The 20,157-nt window shown below is 31.5% G+C and overlaps 1 protein-coding gene and 1 pseudogene across 3 annotated transcripts; one reads left to right on the top strand and one right to left on the bottom strand.

The window, feature by feature from the left end:
• On the bottom strand, positions 1 to 2,451 carry LOC107647630 (uncharacterized; annotated as a pseudogene).
• An 11,066-nt stretch (positions 2,452 to 13,517) lies between these two features.
• On the top strand, positions 13,518 to 19,955 carry LOC107605348 (DEAD-box ATP-dependent RNA helicase 15). 3 transcript variants are annotated; one of them, XM_016307205.3, is made up of 13 exons: positions 13,518 to 13,604; positions 13,725 to 13,794; positions 13,921 to 14,036; positions 14,375 to 14,475; positions 15,043 to 15,215; positions 15,316 to 15,547; positions 15,646 to 15,764; positions 16,398 to 16,454; positions 16,532 to 16,716; positions 17,432 to 17,576; positions 17,672 to 17,755; positions 18,690 to 18,753; positions 19,575 to 19,955. In XM_016307205.3, exons 3-13 carry the CDS (start codon positions 13,924 to 13,926, stop codon positions 19,583 to 19,585), a joined length of 1,284 nt encoding a protein of 427 aa, XP_016162691.1. In that variant the 5' UTR covers positions 13,518 to 13,604; positions 13,725 to 13,794; positions 13,921 to 13,923; the 3' UTR covers positions 19,586 to 19,955. The 3 variants fall into 3 exon arrangements, with proteins under 3 accessions (XP_016162691.1, XP_016162693.1, XP_016162690.1); XM_016307207.3 differs by having other exon boundaries at positions 13,572 to 13,794; positions 14,923 to 15,215; XM_016307204.3 differs by having other exon boundaries at positions 13,573 to 13,794.
• Positions 19,956 to 20,157: the final 202 nt, after the last annotated feature.

The following is a 20,157-nucleotide window of genomic DNA, read 5'->3' as shown; positions in this document are numbered from 1 at the left end:
TTATAATGGTACTCTTCGAGTTTTTAATGACTTAAAATCTTCAATAATTGAGTCAGAACTAAACTTTTCAGCAATTTCTTTCTTAATGTAAATAACCAAACTATCCGTAAGAAAGTCGTCCTCCATCTTGTTTCTTAACCTTGTCTTTATTATTTTCATTGTTGAAAATGATCGCTCTGTAGTAGCTGTAGAAACTGGAAGAGTTAATATCAGACGAATCAATCTATCAATCAAGTAATACACTTTTGACTTTTTTGTTTCTGATAAACATCTACACAGTTCATGAATAGTTGACAAATTCTTCATTTCTGGATGCTGACGAACATCAAGAATAAAATGCTGAAGCTGAAAAGGCAAATTAATTTTCTCTTGTTCAGTAAAGTCTTCGGGATAGTATATCAACAAGAGTAGAAATCTTAGCAATGTCAAAATTTTTGTAAGCATCCTTAGGCATGAGAGTAGAGCTCAGACTTAGTAGATCCATTGCTTGATCATTAAATCTGCTATTTAACTCTTGTAATTGCTTATCAATTGTGACTAAAAATATCTCCACTCTAAAATAATGCTCAACTGTAATATGATCTTTTTGGTGACGCGAGCGTCCTTGCCTTGCAACATAAGAAGCAGTTAAATCAGGAATTAGAATATCATGTTGCTCACAAAATGATTTCACATTTTTTAATAATTCCTCCCATCTGTCATCTCTCATGCTTTGGATAAGTGTTTTTGTAGAATGAACTAGTTGCACAGCATTAATTATGTCTTGAGACTGCTTTTGTAAAACTTGACAAAGAATATCAGTTATTCCCATCATATCTTTCATCAAATGCAAGATCAATACAAACTCAAATGAGGTCAGGGTATTGTAAGCACTATCTGCATCACCACGCTGAGAATAAGTTGATCCATCAACAATAATCTTTTGTAAAACAGTCAACGTTGCACCATACATATTTATCAAACTGCAAACAGAAGAGAAATGAGAACTCCATCGAGTATCACCTGCTCGTTTCAAAGTACCAATTTGATTTGCCCCTTTACCAGTTTCAAGTTCATCAATCTCTAATAAATGGACAATTTCATCTGTCTTGGCAGCATGTAACTCATCATGTCGCTTACTAGAAGAATAAATGATATTGACGATGAAAGTCAATTTTGAAAAAAACTTATGCACAGGAATAACTTCTCTTGATGCAGCAACTAATGCAAGTTGTAATCAGGGAGTAAAACAGTGGATATAGTAAGCATAAGGACAATCTTTTAAGAATAATGCTTGTAACCCATTCCATTCTCCTCTCATGTTGCTGGCGCCATCATATCCTTGACCACGAATATTAGAGACATCAAGACCATGTCGAGAAAGAATGCCACACAATTCTTGTTTTAGAGTTAATGATGTAGTATCTTTGACATGTACAAGATCAAGAAAACGCTCTTGAATAAAGCCATGTATATCAACAAATCTCAAAACAAGTGCCATTTGTTCTCTTTTAGATTCATCACGAGCTACATCTACTACAATGCAAAACTTGGAATCTCCAATTTCTTCACAAATATGCTTTCTCACCTTGTTTGAGAGTATATGCAAGATTTCTTTTTGAATTTGATGTGAAGTATATTTAGCATTATATGGAGCATTTTCTAACACAGTTCTTGCAACTTCATCATTGTAAGATGCTATGAGTTTTATCATTTCAAGAAAATTACCTCGATTTTTTGATTCTGGAGTCTCATCATGGCCTCTGAAAGCACAAGCTTGAAATGTAAGCCAATGAGTTGCATCAATGGAGGATTTTAGACGAAATCGATTCTTTTGAATTTCCTCAGAAGTATGATCCTCAATTACATTTTGGATGTGACTTGCCTGATTCAATAAATCTAGACATGCTCCAACTGCATTATTGTGTGGTGAGCAAGGATCTCCAATATGTTTAAGAAAAGCACAATTCTTTCCATCATTAACTTTTTTCCAATTTCTAAACCCTTTACTAATAAAAATATCTGACCCATTACGTCCACTGGGTTTTTTGCTAACCAAATAACAAAATAAACAATATGCAGCATCTTCAGAAGGTGAATACTCTAACCATGAAGGAAAAATACCAAACCAAGCATATTGAAATCGTCTTGGATGCTTCGTACCAGATAAAGGATAATTGTCAAGATGCTTTTGATATGGACCCATTTAAGATAAGCTCGTCTAACCTCATCTCTCTGGTTTGGGTGATATTGCCAAATTTGAAGCCGTTTTCCAGGGTCTCGTTCCAAAGAATTAAGATCAAACTCATCAGATGCAACTCTTTGAACTTTTGGAGGTTGTATCTCACTTTCTTCGTGATTCATTATAGTAGAAGAACTATCTACAAGTGTTGATATTGTAGAAGTTATATGTTCCCCTTCTTGAATATTAGCCTTCCTCTTAAAAAATGTATCAATTCTTTGATTTTTCATCATTATTTTGTATAAAAATTTGAATATATATTCTGTAAAATATGCAAAAAAAAAAAGTTAGAAGGATAAATATTAAAATTTATAATATTTATTGAATTTTTTTTTATGAATTTATCAAAATACAATAATATCAATACTTATTAAATATTATAATATTTTTATTATATAAAAAATTAAATTAAATAAATAATAAAATATAAAATAATATTAAATTAAATAAATAAAAAATACCTAATTTTTTGAGAAGCAAAGCAAAGGAAATCTTGTGTTTTTATAGTTATCTTTTTTCATTTGATTTGATTATTAGATATCTTTTATTTTATTAGATGATTTTTTTTATTTGATTTGATTATTAGATGATTTTTGTTATTCTTATTTTTTTTTGTTAGATAATTTTTTTGATTTGATTTGATTTTATCTTTTAATTTTAATGTGTTGTGAAGTTAACAAAGGCCCACTCACTAAAAATTATTATACAATAAATGTATGAGATGGGAATTGAACTTGGATATTTCAAGTTATAATAAAGCATTTAAACCAATTGAACTATTTTTCATTTTTGATGAAGTACTACTAATTTTTTTATAAAAAATTTGGGGGGTACTTCTTAAATTAAATCATCTCACATTTTAAAAAAAATATTACACTAAATCACAATTCAAAAACACATTATTGTTAGTTCTATATTAAGAATAAAAATATACTATCTTAAGAAAGGTCAATCAATCAAATCAAGTACTATATATTATCACCTTAACAATTGAGATTAAGTTAATCTATGTCTAAGTTTGAAAAGATATGTGACTTAAACCCGCGACCTCTTAACTGAATATGAGAAGTCTATGCCATTTGAGTTATTACTCATTAGCGCATATGAACCTCTTTATTTAACAGAAAAGCTTTATTTTATCATATAATCAAATGGACAACTAAGTTCACAAAAATGAAACAAATAAGCCCTTATTGAGCTGCACAGGCAAATAAGAATTTTGTTGATATTTTTTAACATACAATGTTGTTAACCGTGAAAAATAAAGTTTGTTATGTTATATATATTATTATAGGTTTAATTTTACTTCAAATCATATACTTCCTTTTAAATTATTTAAAATAACAAAAAAAGGTTATAATTGAACGGAACGGCTAATAAAAAAAATACTTCTTAAAAGGCGTTTAACAGAAATAAAAAAGAGAAAAAGAAAAGGAGAAAAAAAAATATAAATTATATACAGTACATGTATGAAATTAATATATAAGTGTCAAGTTAATCAGTCTCTCATTTTATAAACTTCTCATTTTTTTTTTAATGTGAGACTAATTTTATGCACTCCTCACACTTGCAACATTAAAAGAGAACTCTCAATACTTAGACCACGTGTTGCATCACTAACAAATCAGAACATCTCGCCCCCTATGTTGAGTTAGCACACCTTCCCCGTATTGGTAACACGCCCTCGACGTGACACGTGCTAAGTCAGCACTCAGCAACTAATACGTCCACTAATATATAAATACACCAAATACACTTATTTCCATTAAAAACACTAATAATATTTTCAAATTATAATAGTTTTCGCTTTAGAAGAGGGATGTCGTCATCGGATAGGTGTTCAAGATGTCTTTCTAGCCAGGAATCGGTTATACATTGTATTCGGGATTGTCCAAAAGCTCAGCTTGTCTGGCAAAGGTTGGATATTCCTTGTCATCCTTTGGATTTGAAGAACTGGTTCTTGTATCATAGCAGAGAGCACCCGTTCAAGTTCTTTTCGGGACTTTGGTGGATATGGCGAGCAAGGAATAACGACATCTTTAATCCCCACGAAACTTGGCCTCCGGAAAAAGTCATTTGTCTGGCATTAACTTCAGAAAATGAGCTTAGAAATATTTTTGAATTACAACGTATGTCCCTTCCCTCTACTCTAAATGGTTTTTGGAATCCCCCATCCATTGGTACTTTTAAGATTAATTGTGATGCTAGTTATTTTGGTTCGGGTGATAGTGTTGGTTTTGCTTGTGTTATTAGAGATTGTAATGGGAGCTGGCAAAGGGGGTGTTTGGGAATGATTGAGAGTAATAGTATTCTTCAAGAAGAATTGTTTGCTATTTGGAGAGGATATCTCTTAGCTTGGGATGTGGGTCAACGAGATGTTATTTGTGAGACAGATTGTGTGGAAGCATTTAATCTTGTTACTCAAGATGGTTTTGGGTTTATTGATCCACTGGTACTCAAAATAAGAGATATCATGCATTGGAATTGGCGTGTTGACTTTCGTTTGATTATGAGAGATGCAAACACGGTGGCAGATACTATGGCAAAGATGGCGATGAAGTTACAACTTTCGCATGTGAAGCTTCTTTCACCTTGGGAGGAGTTTAAGAGTAGTCTTAAACGGGACTGTCCCTCTATTTAAGCAGTTCCTTGTTTTGTTTCTTTTGTTTTTCTTTATTTAATTTATTTCAGTCACCAAAAAAAAATTATAAAGTAGCCTAATTTGGCATCTTTAAATAAATAACCACAAAATAAATAGTGTATTTTTTTTACACTTTGTTTGGATGTTGGAAAAAAAAAGAAAAAAAAAGAAAAAAAAAAGAAAATAGAAAGAAAAGTTGAGTTATTTGTATGTTGTTTGGATGAATAAAAAATAGATGGAAAGAAAATAAAGAGAAAATTTTTTTTTGTTTGAATAGAAAGAAAAGTGAGAAGGAAAAAAAATCATAATAGTATAAAATTACATTAATACCCTTATCATAAAATAAAGTATAAATATTTTTATTTATTCATGTTTTATTATATTTTATAAATATTATAAAATATTATAATTTTATATATTTGATTTAAATTATTTATCTAATACATATAATGTTTAAATATAAATTTCTATTATAATAATATATTAAAACTAAATTTATATTAATATTTGTCAATAATAATATAATTAAGGGTAGTATTAAAAATACAAAATTATAACACTTTTTTTTTTGTTTTCTTGTTTGTGATGAAAAGAAAAATTTTTTAAACTCACACAAAAAAAATTTTTCATTCTTATTTTTTTGATAACCAAACAAAAAAAAATATCATTTTTTATCTATTTTTTTATTTATTTTCCATCAAACCAAACATAGTGTAAACTAGTGAATGAGCTGTGTGATGCACGAAAAATATTTAGTATTGGAATTAACAAAATACATCATTTATGCATAATATAGTGTGTATCATAATCAAACAAATTTATACTTAAAAATCCTAATGTCTGCCCTTAATCGAATTAAATTAACATATACAAATTTTTCAGCATAAATGAGAAACTGAAAATCATTTCTTACATATTCGTTACTAATGTAAAAAAGTTTCTTCATGTCATGTTACATAACAAAAACACAATTTCATATATTTGCTGGTTCAACATTAGATAGAGTTACCTAATAACCTCCTATTAAACATTGAACTACCTAATAAAAAATATCAAGACTTCAACTTAAAAATATCATCCACAATTTACTAATCAATAATACTGAATGATACAAATAGAGATTTCTCTATATATAAAAAATATAATGCCCGGAGTCATAGATTATGAAAAATCTCTTTATACACAAAGGCCATAAATGCATTAAGAAACAAAAGGATCTAAAAAGCATGAAAAAAAAAGACAAACAAAAGTTGATAAGAAAGCAAATGAAATTAAACATAAAATGAATGAAAGATTATTTTATTTAGAAGTACATAATAAAAAAACATAGAACGTTAGTACTCTAATAATTATATAGAAATATTTAGGATTTCATGAAAACCATGATTTATTAATTATACTCTAATATTAGCCTCTAATAAAAAAAACATTACTTCGATGTAATATTGAAAATATGCATTATAAAACACATAATGCATATTAAATTATAAATTTAATTATCTTTATAATAGTTAAAAGAATTAAATGTTAAACATGCATTAATTTTTTATATACTAAAAAGATAAATTATAAAATATTAAAAATCATATTGTATTTCTATTAAAGTTTTAGACAATTTGTTAAAAATTGCAACCATAATTATTACAATACTAAAATATGTATTCAACTTGTTCCGTTTATTTCAATCTCGCAAGAAAAATTGTAAAATATCTCTGACCATACTAAAAATAAATGCCAAGGCATGGTATTCCATTTTATTAGTGATTAGATTCAAACTAAACCATCAATATTCGTGTCAATAATTATTTATATGTCAACAATGTACTTATATATTCTATAAACTTTAGAAATAATATTGGTCTCTCGTTAGATTTACAATGAAAACGAATGATACAACAAATTTTAATTTGTATATATAGACTACTTCTTAATGGATTGAAGTTGAGAAGCCTTTCAAAGTACTCTTTCGAGATACCAATTGTATCACTTGTATAGCAAATCATTCAAAAGCATTGAAGATTACTTATTTTCTCCAACGAAGTCTGAAAAAGGCAAGTGCTACTAAACCAAAACTGCAAAAAAAAAAAAAAAAGTTGTGCTACGAAACCAAACCTGTTATCCAGAAAAACAGATGGTGTACAATTTTGATTTCTATAGATTGTTATAAACTAATTTAATATGATAATAAAAAATCTTTAAAGCCAAAATTATATCTCTCAAATAAAAAAAATGAAAATATAATATATAGGCAAATCAAAATTAGCACATAACTCTTTCAAAAACAAATAAAAAAGAACACGTATATATATAGAATCTTCTTTTCCACTTAATTGCTCAAGTACCGAATGATATTAAATTTATCAATCACATGAGCAAGTCTTTCAAGAATTTCTTAGTCCTAAATCATTTTAAAAACATAAATGGTTATTTTTTTAAAAAAATTGGATGCACAATGCACAAAGCCTAATAAAGAGGAGCTAAATACAAATGGTCATATAATAATTCAACACATAATATTTTTCTATCAATGGTCAACTAAATTTCCAAAATTCATAACATTTTCTAGTTATCCAACTGATGCATATAAATATGCTCAAACACACACACAGAAGCACCAAGAAAGGGGAAAAAGAAATAAGAGTACAACTAATTACCAATCACAAAGTTGTAAGGTGAAAATCCTATATTCTTATTGCACCTCTTTTGATAAAAAATCTGCCCCAATAGTTTCTTTATACTAATTGCTAAACTTATTATTCACATTTCTAAATTATATTTATTAGGAAAATATAAGAATATGTAGCTCCTTGGTATACCGTTAAACTATACAAAAACAAATCACAAAAAAAAAATATAATAAGAATCAACAAAGATAAATAATTTTGAAGACAATCAAATACTAAAGAATACCTTATTTATCAAAGATGTCTTTCTCACCATCTGATGTAAACTCAAGCTTCAACCACGATTGAAAGTGCACAAATGATTCAAATAATTGTTACATGTAATGAAAATTATTTTACAGTATCAACAAATCATAATAATAATGATGAAAAACTAAAAAAAAAAAAGAATTGGTATAACAGTAAAAGAACAAAATAATATCTTTGTAAAGCTCACAACTAAGTTACCTGAGAAGGATTAATTTCAAAAGCATGAGTTTCTTTCTCTTCAATAGCTGCTGCCACTTCACCTTCATTTAGCGACTTACCATGAATGCCTTCAATTTTATCTGTTGCTTTACTAATTGCAAATCCATCCCCATTTGTACCATATAAGAGAAAAGTCCATATGAAATTTAAATTTCACTGGTTCAGTCAAAGAATGCATATTGCATAGTATTTAAGATACAGTAACATTTTCAAATGTTCACATCCAAAGTTGTATGCATCCACAACATCTATACCACAATCACATATTAAACAATACTAAAATTGTGAAAAAAAGAAATGTACTTTCTGCACCCCCAAAATCACAAATAAATGCATCCTTTATGACAATAATTTCTACTAAGATTTAAACATGAAAATTCTAGAAGTATGCATATACTTCAAAGGCACATGCACACATCAGCAGTTGAAAAAAATACCTAACCAAGACAAAATAAGCTGAAAGCTTTCTGTTCATATCAATGCCTCAGGAGCTAATGTTCAAACACAAATAGTTCACTGCTCTGATCAATTTTAGCCAAAGTTATTTAAAAATAAAATAAATTAAAAAGGTGTTCGTGAAGAAGGAAGCCTGCAGAGTGATAAAGCCAGAAAAATGTTCCATGTTGCTATGCTTCAGAATGACACTCTCATCCACCCATTCATTTTCTTTCCGAAAAACACTTTAACAACAAATTTGAGAAGCTAAAAACTCGAATTTTCTCAGTATTATGAATATGAATTCATATAACATGAGGCAAAAAGTAAAACAAGACAAAAACAAAAAAGGTCCAGATTTGAAATAAACCAGTTACAAAAAATGGAAAGAAAACTGTGAATTTAAGAGAGAGGAATGTACCCAAAAGCTGATATGCACTCTTAGACTGCGATGAACAGCGGAGCAATCGATGCATATGAAGAAGCCATACGTAACGGACGCTCATGTTGGATTCTTCACATTGCAATCGAAACACATCTAAAGCGAAAAAATAAAAAACGAATTTAAAATCACAAAAAGTAAAAATATAGTAGATCAGAAAAAAAAAACTTGAAAAACATCAAACCAAAATCTTAAAATTGAAAATTTGGACATAAGAAGTGATCAAACCTTGTTTTCAAAGAACTTATTTAGAAGTCCCTTGTAAAATGCCCAGAATCCCCATAGTTGTAGCGGATCCGCTGCCACCACCATCGTCGTGCATGCCTCCACATCTGCGTCCTTCTTGGTTGCAATCCCTGGCCATATGGCTCATTCCCACCACAGCTGTAGCAAGCGCCAGAAGAACGACTGAATACAGTAAACAATGAAAAGAGGAGATTATAAATATACTTGTTTTTTCAATTCAAAATTGAAATTTGAAATTTCATATTCTTTTTACTTGTTTGAAGAGGTGGAAAATAAATGTAGGTGAGAATGAATAAGAAATAGTTAGTATTGAAAGAGAAATTAAAGGAAGGAATTGTCAGAGTCATTAAAGCCAAAGGGCAAAATTTATAATACCATAAATAAATGATGACTGAATAGTAGAGGCAGAGCTCAGATGAACAAACATTGCATATATAACACCTTAAAGAACACAACCCTCATTCCCTCCTCTTCAAGACAGTTGAAATGCATTCCACTTACTTACCAGTGTGTCAAGTAAGAAGAGCAAGCTGTTTAACTTGTCTTACTAGATTTCTAATGCCAACATCCACGAAAAAACTTATCATGAAATCATCACGATTTAAACAATTAGCAAAAAAACTTTTCTGAGGAAGCTAATATGCACTTCGAAGATGCTACAAACAGCGGAGCAAACGATACATATGAAGATCCTATACATAACCGATGCTCATGTTGGATTCCTATACATAACCGACGCCCATGTTGGATTCCTCACATTGCAGTCGAAATGCAACTAAAGCGAAAAAATAAGATCGAATTAAAATCACAAAATTTCAGAATATGGAACAAAAAATTGAAAAACCTCAAACGAAAAACCTCAAAATTGAAAATTTATGGAATCGAAAGTAATCAAAGCTTGTTTTTAGACTTGGCCGTGAGTTTTCTGAACACTGCACTAGGAATCAGAGAAAAAATAGAAGAGTTGGAAAATAAAAACTTTTAGGTCAGAAATTGCTACAAACTCAACTACCACTTTTCCAAAATCTAATCTCAATACAATTTAATTAGATGGAAAGAAGGTGTAATGGGATATCATACGAGGAAGACAAAATGTTAGTCTCTATGAGGAAAAAGCAGTTAGCAGCAGAGAAAAAGATGAACTGCCTTCTCCTCCGTGGCCATGTAACCCATCCCACCACAGTTGTAGCAAGCACCACCACCATTGTCTCCTCTTCTGTATCCACCACCATGCTCTTCACCGAGCGTAACAACTACAACCACACTGCAGTATAATAGGAGGCAAAAAGAAAAATAAAACAAAAACAAAAAAGTTCAAGATTTGATGTAAACCCAATTACAAAAACGGAAAAGAAACCATGAATTTAAGAGAGAAAAATGTACCAAGAAGCTTACTGGAGAATCTTCTAAATGTTCCAAATATGTTATCTGTTTACAACGCCCTCCATCACCACCACGATAACGAATTGAAAAATAAGAAAATGCAGGAACAACCACAAAACTGCAGTGAATAATAAAATTAAGGGGTTATAAATAAGAGTGATTCGTATGATGTATGGCAGTTAAATTCAAAATTTGAAATTCACTAAAAAATTAGAAAAACAGGTAAAAAAAAGGAGAAAATTAATTGAAATGAAAGAGTGAATAACGCTATTGAGAGTGAAAGAGAATAAGAGGAGTTGTCAGAAAATATTAAAGACATTGAAGCAACTATACAAACTGAACAATGAATGCTGGGTTACCCTTTTTTTGCCATTCAAATTTAAAATTTTAGGTTTTTGATACATGTTAAGGGAAGAGAAAATAAATATTAAAGTAGAAGATGAAGGAAAATTAATTGAAGGAAGAAGTTGTTTTAAGAAGCAAAATTTACTTGAAAAAAAAAAAATAAATGATTGAATGAGAGACTACACATGAATTAACTGTTTAGATAATACTATAAAATGTCTAACTCTCAAACTCTTTCTAACATGACACGTTGGATTTCCACTATCTAACAATCCTCTATTAATAGTTTAGTATTAGATGAATGCTGACGAAAGAATATTCTTTCGACAAAATTGATCAAATGTTAATTTGATTTGACCGTGATAGACTCTATATTAACACTTCCATGACTTTCGATCTTTATTCTTACTCCTTTAGAACCTTGTGACCATCACAACCATTAACACTATTATTATTACCTCTTACTGCCATGACTTTCCTCTTCTCCTTCCTGTTACTACTCCTCCACAATGTATATCCAACTCGATAAAATTTGCTCTCTTCCTCTTCCTCTTATTGTGTGAGTGACCATTTTTTGTTTATTAAGTAGTTAGAGACTAAAAATATATCTAAATTATTAATAAAAATACTTTTAAATTTTATTGTCAATAAAAATACTTTTAAATTATTTTATTTTAAAATATACACTCATGAACTAAAATATTTTATGTTAATGAAAAATAATAATGTGACAAATAAAATTTTTTATGTGGTAATTGAGATTCTGATATTGACAAATAAATTATGTGATGTTTTTTTATTAACAAAATAAGTCTCTGATTACAATTAGATATTTTTAACACATTTTAAAATGATTTAAAGACGCTTTTGTTAATGTTTTGTCGATTTTTAACAAATCGATGGTTGTTCGATTCTAATGGTTTGTGAGCGAAACTTATTCTTTTTTTGTAGGTACCAGTTTTCTATAGATGCATCAAAGTGTCTTCGATTAGATGGGTATCGAGATGAAAGATAAATTGAAAATTGTAAAATAATAAAAGAACTGAAAAAATAAAGTTTTCGAAAAGAAACAATACTGAAATCGAAAAAGTTGCGTTGAAATTTAAAGAAAGTAGTAAAGTGCCTTCGATTGGGTCAAAGGATTTTGACATGAAATTTAAAAGTATTGTAATGTAAATTGGATATAGAAATTAAAGAATACTTGAAAGATAAATTAACTTGAAAAATAAACTTGCTTAAAAGATAAAGTTTACTGAAATTTTAAACGGAAAATAAAAACAAATGGAAGGAACTCTACAGAGTACAGATAATTGACTTGAGGCAAATTCAGAAAGTCGTTGGGATGTGAGAGTGCGTGAGTAATTTCTGAAACGAAGTTCCAACCCTTATTCCTTAAGACTTTCTAGTATTTATAGTCTACTTCTGTAACGGATAATTAATTACATAGTGCAGTTTTGCATACGCACTCCTTAGTAACCGTTCCCGCTTTTTGGCTAATTAACGTTTACTCATTAATTCTTCATGTGGTAAAAGCCCTCAACTTCTCTACTTATGTAACCCTTCGATCCACTTACTTTAAGCGCCTATTTAATTTCTCCTTCGAATATCTATTCGACTAGGCCCACTTGATTTTAATAATGTATCCGAAATCGAGCTTGTGTCGAGTAACTCTCAACCTATACCTGCACGTGCCTTTTTAAATATTTCGATCTGATTCATTCCAATCAAAATATTTTTCGACTAACAGTTAATAACAAATTTAAAAATATTTTGCCAATACCAAAATATTTTGGTACATTTTTTGTGGTTTATTATTGGTAGTTAATCTCTAAGCTTTTAAATTGCGAAATACATTGATTATTTTCCGTTGTATAACGGTATAAGTTTTTGGTAGTTTGAAAAAAGAATTAAAAAATTGTTCTTTTGATAAATTTGGAGGCTAATTTCTCTCACAATTTAAATTTTTAATAATTATTAAACTAAATATTTAATTTTAATGCACTATTAATTTAAACCATTTTACATACTTATTGAATCGAATTTATGTGTTTAAATAATTTTTAATATATTTAAAAATTAATCACTTTTCCAAGACAATTAGTTATCCATATAAAATTTATACTGATAATACATGAAATTAAATTCTTAAATTTATAAATAAAAAATTTAACAAAATTGTGCTTTTAGATTACTCGTTAACGATTCTAAATGTAACAATTTAAAAAAAGTGTGTTAAAAATATAAAAAATTTGAATTTTTAATAAATATGTCCTCTTCTATTTTCTTAACATACCCAAACTACAAAAAATTATGAGAAAGTGATAAATAGATCTTTAATTTTTTGTCCTGCAAATATTTTCGTTTTTAACCATTTGAAAATACTTTTAAGTCTTTCACCTCCTTAAAAATTGGATAGATTAGTCATTCCTTAAAAGTTGAGTCTGACAAAGACGTTTGTATGGAGGGACTAATCTGTCAAACTTTTAAGGAGATAAAAGACTTAAAAGTATTTTCAAATAGTCAGGGATAAAATTGTTTAAGGGAAGGGACCTATTTGTCTTTTTCTCAAAAATTATAGACACCAAAAAAACATATAAAAAAATAGACAAAAAAGAAAAAAAAAAAAAAAAACAAGTGGGACACGTTTGGCAATACGAAAAAGATCATCGTGTGGCCTATAAATAGTAGATAGCTCCTCCAGGATTCCATATGCATTGATTTGCATTCTAACCTAGCTAGGTTGAGTGTGTTATCTCGATTTCTCTCTCTTACTCTTTCGTCAATCTACGAGGTTTAAACGCCTCGCAATTTCTCTTCCCCGAAAATATTGTTTTTTCTGCTAACAAAATTTCTTTGCAGCCTCTTCGCAAACCCTAACCCTCACACCCCTCACTCTCTCTAATATTCCTTCGATTTCCTCTTCTCGCAGGTATTATCCTCTTTTCCAAAACCCTAGAACTACAAACACTTGAGTTCTTATGTTTAAACCCTAATTTTTTTTTTATTTTCCTTTCATTTCAATTTTTTGAATAATTGAACACTTAATGGTTCGCAGAATATGGGAGAAACCAAGGACGAAGGATACGAGGAGGAGCTTCTTGACTACGAAGAGGAGGACGAGAAGGCACCTGACTCCGTTGGAACCAAAGTCAACGGTGAAGCTGCCAAGAAGTGAGTTTGTCTCTTGCTTATGGTTTTATCTGATTCGAATAGAAAACCCGCATGTTAGAAATAGAAATGATTGTTTGGAATAGGATTTGCTGGTTGAAACATGTCAATTTTTTATTTGGTTTCCGTTATATCTGATCTGTTTTTATCGTATGCATTCTCCCTTTACTTGGGCTTGTAATTGTTTCTCCTTTTGTTGAGTTTTGGAGTATAAATGTTGAGCTTATATAAATCCCTGTAAAATAGTGTTTTGTGAATACTGTGTTTGGTATTTATTTTGGTTTGTTTTTGTTTTGCTTTTTGTCTGATGTTTTATGTTGTTGTTATTGTTTTGTCCGCAGGGGCTATGTTGGTATCCACAGTTCAGGATTCAGAGACTTCCTTCTGAAGCCAGAGCTTCTCCGGGCTATTGTGGACTCTGGATTTGAGCATCCTTCCGAAGGCAAGTTATCACTCATCCTCATTTATAGTGATTGGCTCATTTCGGTTGCACCTGTCCTAATGACTTACAAGCTCCAAAGATCTAATTGGATTTTGGATGCCTTTACCTTTGTTGATTTTCTGGGATGAAATAAAATTCTTTGTTGATTGTTTACCCAAGTCATTGAGATTTCTAATTTTTGTTTGAATAATTGTTTTGATAAGCTTTAGTTTCTAATGTAGTTTTTGACACTTGTGTTTATGCTTATCTTCCGGCCAATTTTATGCTAAGATTTGGGATTGAGGTTACCAGACAGCTTGTCAATTTTTGTTGCAATATTGCACACATTGGCATCCCTGACAAGTTATCGTTCTGCCAGTAATATTTGTTTGATGCACACGCTGATTGAGAGACTGAAAAATTGACGTATCTCTGACCGTACTTATTTGTCAAATTTTCTTTTCGCAGGTAATACTTCTATATAATCTTATTTTGGGCAACTAATATGCTTTGGTAGCCCTGCAAAGGGTCAGAAAGGTTTGTTTTACTTACCACCGGTTCCTTCGACCGTCTTTGGTTCATCACCAGTGCAACACGAATGCATACCTCAGGCAATCCTTGGAATGGATGTGATTTGTCAAGCTAAATCGGGAATGGGAAAAACTGCAGTGTTTGTTCTTTCAACTTTGCAGCAGATTGACCCTGTTGCAGGACAAGTTTCTGCACTTGTTCTGTGCCACACTAGGGAATTGGCATACCAGGTATTTTATTTGAAGTTTATTATATGAATGGTGATGTAATTTACTATTCTAGTATCTTCTCAATCTTATTTTAGATATCTTTTCGGTTTCTTCCATGTAGATCTGCCATGAGTTTCAGAGGTTCAGCACTTACTTACCTGATCTCAAGGTTGCTGTCTTCTATGGAGGTGTCAACATTAAAGTTCATAAGGATCTACTGAAAAATGAATGCCCTCATATTGTTGTTGGTACACCTGGAAGAATACTAGCACTGGCTAGGGACAAGGACCTTTCATTGAAGAATGTTAGGCATTTCATTTTAGATGAATGTGATAAGATGCTGGAATCACTGGGTATGTCTAATTGCTGTGCTGTAATTGTGTTCAATCTTATATTTGAGTGCTCTTTAATTTGGATATGGTTTTAAATATTCCTATTACGCTTTATGCAGACATGAGAAAAGACGTGCAAGACATTTTCAAGATGACTCCCCATGATAAGCAAGTGATGATGTTTTCTGCAACACTTAGCAAGGAAATTCGTCCTGTCTGCAAGAAATTTATGCAAGATGTAATGTCCCATGGCCAGCTCTACTTGTATTTGAAGTCTCTTTTGCATAATACTCGCATTCCCTGAGAGATCATTAAATGTTTACAACGCTCTGCTTCCTGAAAATTTTACTCTTGATAGGAGTTTCTGTCGGGATAGTTTCTTCTGTTTTCAAATCCACTTTCATGGTACAAACAACTGGTGGGGTGAAGAGTGGTTGTGTGACCATAGCTTGGGCTAGAAGACCTTAGCTGGGTTGTTTTAGGAACTCCTATCTGTGACTGTTGTCCTTCTTGTGGCTGTAGTCCTTCTTATGTACTTTTCCTCCATGTTTCACTTTGGAAGTTAGTTTTTGTCTCTAATAGTATGTCTATCAGATGTGACTTTTCACAACTTAGGATATCCTTGAGTTTTGGTTGTTGTGGGGGTAAGTTCCTAGTGCATTTTGGGGTTTTGCCTACATTGTTCTTAGTGTGTCAGAGTGTCAGTGGAATTTTGCATGGTGTGACTGAAAAAAATGTATCTACAAGGAGACAAAACTGATGGACCAGAACTGTGATTCAAGGGATCTGCATCCATCATTCATTTCGTTCTGGATTCTGTTAGCTTGAGGAAGGCTCCTAATATGATTTACTGTGACATTGTTGCTTTCAGCCAATGGAAATTTATGTTGACGACGAAGCCAAGTTGACCCTTCATGGACTTGTGCAGGTGCGTTTTTTGCAAATTAATTTTTTGATAGATAATATGTTAGCTGAATGGCTTACATTGGGGGATTGAAATTGCAGCACTATATTAAATTGAAAGAGGAGGAAAAGAACAGGAAGCTGAATGACCTTCTTGATGCATTGGACTTTAATCAAGTTGTGATCTTTGTTAAAAGTGTTAGCAGAGCAGCTGAGCTTGACAAACTACTTGTGGAGTGCAACTTTCCATCAATATGTATTCATTCTGGAATGTCCCAGGAAGAAAGGTTTGTATTGTGTGATATTAATGGACCATTAAATTATGGGTTGATATGTGTGTGAATCTGATGTTAGAGTTTGCTATGATTTCATTTTTTAATGGAGAATATGTAGCAAGAAAATGTAATAAATCAGAATCGCAGGAGCAGTATATTATTTTATTATACTTAAGTTAAACACTTGGTCTAAAATTTTGAAGTGCATTTTCACAGTACAATGTGTGGCACTGGAAGTTTCACAATTTCTATCATTCATTTTTTTCTTTTAATAATTTAGTGTACCCTTGACGAGCAACTTGGATATTTCTCTTAATTGGAATTGATCTGTAGGCTTGTGTTGTATGATATAATGGTTTTACCTGAAAGTGGGGTTCTGAGAACATTTAAGTACTGTGTTCATGTCATGTATGCACTAGTCTGTGTAAATGTCATTGTTTTGATATGACTGAGAGCCATCTGCTACTTAGTGCTAATGTTTTGAATTTTTAGAAGGTATATTGAGCTGTACTGTTTGAATTGTTGGTTCTGCGGGCAATTATATTGACTCTTCCTGTTTGTGTTGCTCATTGCTGTTGTCTGCTTGCACTTGGATTTTTGGTTGTGTCATTTAAGTGGGCCATTTAATGGATTTCCCATTTTGTATGTTTCTTGTTTTTCTAAAACAGGGAAGGCTTGGTTGTGTGCACTATTAAATCTTGTCTGATTGTGGTTAATGGTTTTGTAGGTTAAAGCGATACAAAGGTTTTAAGGAGGGCCACACTAGGATTCTTGTGGCTACAGATTTGGTTGGTAGGGGAATTGACATCGAACGCGTGAATATAGTTATAAACTATGACATGCCCGATTCTGCAGACACTTACTTGCACAGAGTATGGCTAGAAAATCTTCTATTTCTAAGTTTCATTTTTCACTTAGTTATATCTTATCTGCAGTCTAATTTCTTTCTGGCTGAAACTCTGAGCAGGTAGGTCGAGCTGGAAGGTTTGGCACGAAAGGCCTAGCAATTACATTTGTTTCATGTGCTAATGACGTTGATGTCCTTAACAATGTATGTATGATGACTTATGCTGTCTTTTTTGATGATTGACATTGTTTATGAAAATGTGGCAAGGCTTGTGAAAATAGTCCAGAATCCTCGTGAGTTAATGGTATTGAGGGTTGATACATTGGTGCCATGGTTTTTGATTCTCTCTCTTGTTTGGTTGGGTGCTTGGTTTGTGATTCTGTTCAAAGACACTTATGTTCATTTTGTTGAGTTTGATGTAGTCCTCCTTCCATATTCTTTAGCTTGTCATTTATGGTATCTCAGTAGTCTCCCTCTTTTCTGGCATTCTGTCCCTGGCCTATGTTTCGAAATTTCTGATTTCACATGTTTGCAGACTTGATTGCTCATCGTAAATGACCTGCTTAAACTATCAGCAATGTCATCAAACCATGAACTGACAATACTCCATAGCAGATCTTCACAAACTGGAAAATCTGACTGAATCAACATAGATGTTGCTCCGAATACCCACACCATGGATCACCCAGAAATTCTGTTTTGGGGGATTTCATGTCCAGCCGTAACATAACAACCAAAGTCAAACAAAGTCCCTGAAGTCCTTGCATGTCCATTTTTCAGCCTGTTATTTTATTTATGCTAAGTCACCTCTCCCCCTACCCTGTTGTTTCTGTCTTGCATGGTTTTAGTGTGGCTTTACCAAAAATATCACCTTGTTGAATAAAAAATTTTCATTCAGCTTTTTCAATTTTATGAAAAAATTTCGAATTATAAAATTTAGATTCTTTAAAGAGTCCAAGTTGGATAGATTTATTTTTGAATACATTGGTGTTTAGTACAGTTTATTTCTGTGAGTGCTGCTGTTTGCAGAAATGCAATCTTCACTATAACTTTAGTGGGCGTTTGGATTTTTACCAAGCTGTGATCTGCCATCCTTATCACAGTCCAGGTTACTAATTTCCTTTCTTTTCTATTTCAGGTTCAGTCCAGGTTTGAGGTTGATATTAAGCAACTTCCTGAGCAGATTGATACCTCTACCTACAGTATGTTCTTTCTTGTCCAATGCTTTAATTTTCTATATTTGTCCAGCACTATGTTTTGGTTAGATACACCACTTAGCATGCCAGAATCAATCAATCATTTTCTTTCTAGTGCTGTTAATTTGCTTATCTTTCATCTATTGGTAGCTTGTTTAAATATTTTGGTGTCTCAGTTTCTTACAGCCTTACAGGATGCAATTTTAGAATTGGATTTATACCTTTTGTTATCCTTTGCCAAACTATAGGGTTAATGGTCAATATTTAAACTCCTTAACTACCTCTATTGAGGATGTTTTAAATTAGTCCCTTGAAGATACGACAATGGATTATATTGGTCCTTCCATTAGTTAGGTGATGATTAAGGATTATTTTTCTATTAACCATTCTAGTTGATAATTCAAATGTGCTTGCTACTAGATACTTTTGCTTGCATCGACACCCCAAATTTATGATTTTGTTGATATTGGATTGCTCTTGATTGTCCTTTGTATATATTGTATTAGTACTTACTGCTCGGCTCATAACAAAAGTAATGCTGAAATGTTAACTATAGCATTATAAATATTTGTACATTTTTGTACCCCGAGTTGATGAGGCTTCTTTGGTGGAATATTGAGAAACCAATTTTTTTGTTTTCAATATACACTTTCAAAGCGTTAAATACATCAGTAACAATAAAAGTTGGTTTTATTAGTTCTATTAACAAGTTCCCTACACTATCTCCTACTGAGAATTGTCCTTTCTTAACTGACACATTTGCTTTCTGGGGTTTGTGCTGTTGGCTGCTTCCCTTGACCCTTTTTTTCTCTCTCAATATTTTGCAGTGCCATCTTGAATACCACGCTGGTGAAGAGTCTATCTCATGGATGCAACGAATTTATCTTTTCGGCATTCAGCGGCCCAAGGCTCCTAAACCACTGAGCCCATTTTGAGCCTTGTGTAGTTTTATGTTCTATGATGACCGTTTTATTATTAGGGGTTTTTGTTGCTATTAGGATTTTGCGGTATCCTGGCTATGAATTTGTGGGATTCAAATTCTGTACTCTGTATTCTGTAGATGTTTGCACTTTAGGGCCTCGACTGTTCCTTCAAGAACTTCTGTTTTGAATTATTATTGTAGTGAACGAAGTGGTCTTTTATTTGTTTATGTCGCTGCTTGTGTTTATACAGATTTTGCTGGTGTTATCATAATGAGCTGTTTATTTGCAATTTTGTTTTGGACACTGGTGATAAACTAGATGAGAATTGAGAAATATGGCACGCCTCTTGCGTCATACTCCCAATCTCTCTTGCATCTTATTTATTTCGAGTTTTCGACAAATGGTGGCGCTATCACCCTTTACTCATTCTTTCTTTCATAGGAACTGCTAGTTTTACATTAAGATTTTAAAATGCCCCGTTTTATTT

The sequence above is a fragment of the Arachis ipaensis genome, chromosome B6 (genome assembly GCF_059453495.1).
Source record: "Arachis ipaensis isolate K30076 ecotype BB chromosome B6, ASM5945349v1, whole genome shotgun sequence".
NCBI lineage: Eukaryota > Viridiplantae > Streptophyta > Magnoliopsida > Fabales > Fabaceae > Arachis > Arachis ipaensis.
The sequence above is the reverse complement of the archived record's forward strand: the minus strand, read 5'-3'. Positions and strand labels throughout refer to the sequence as shown.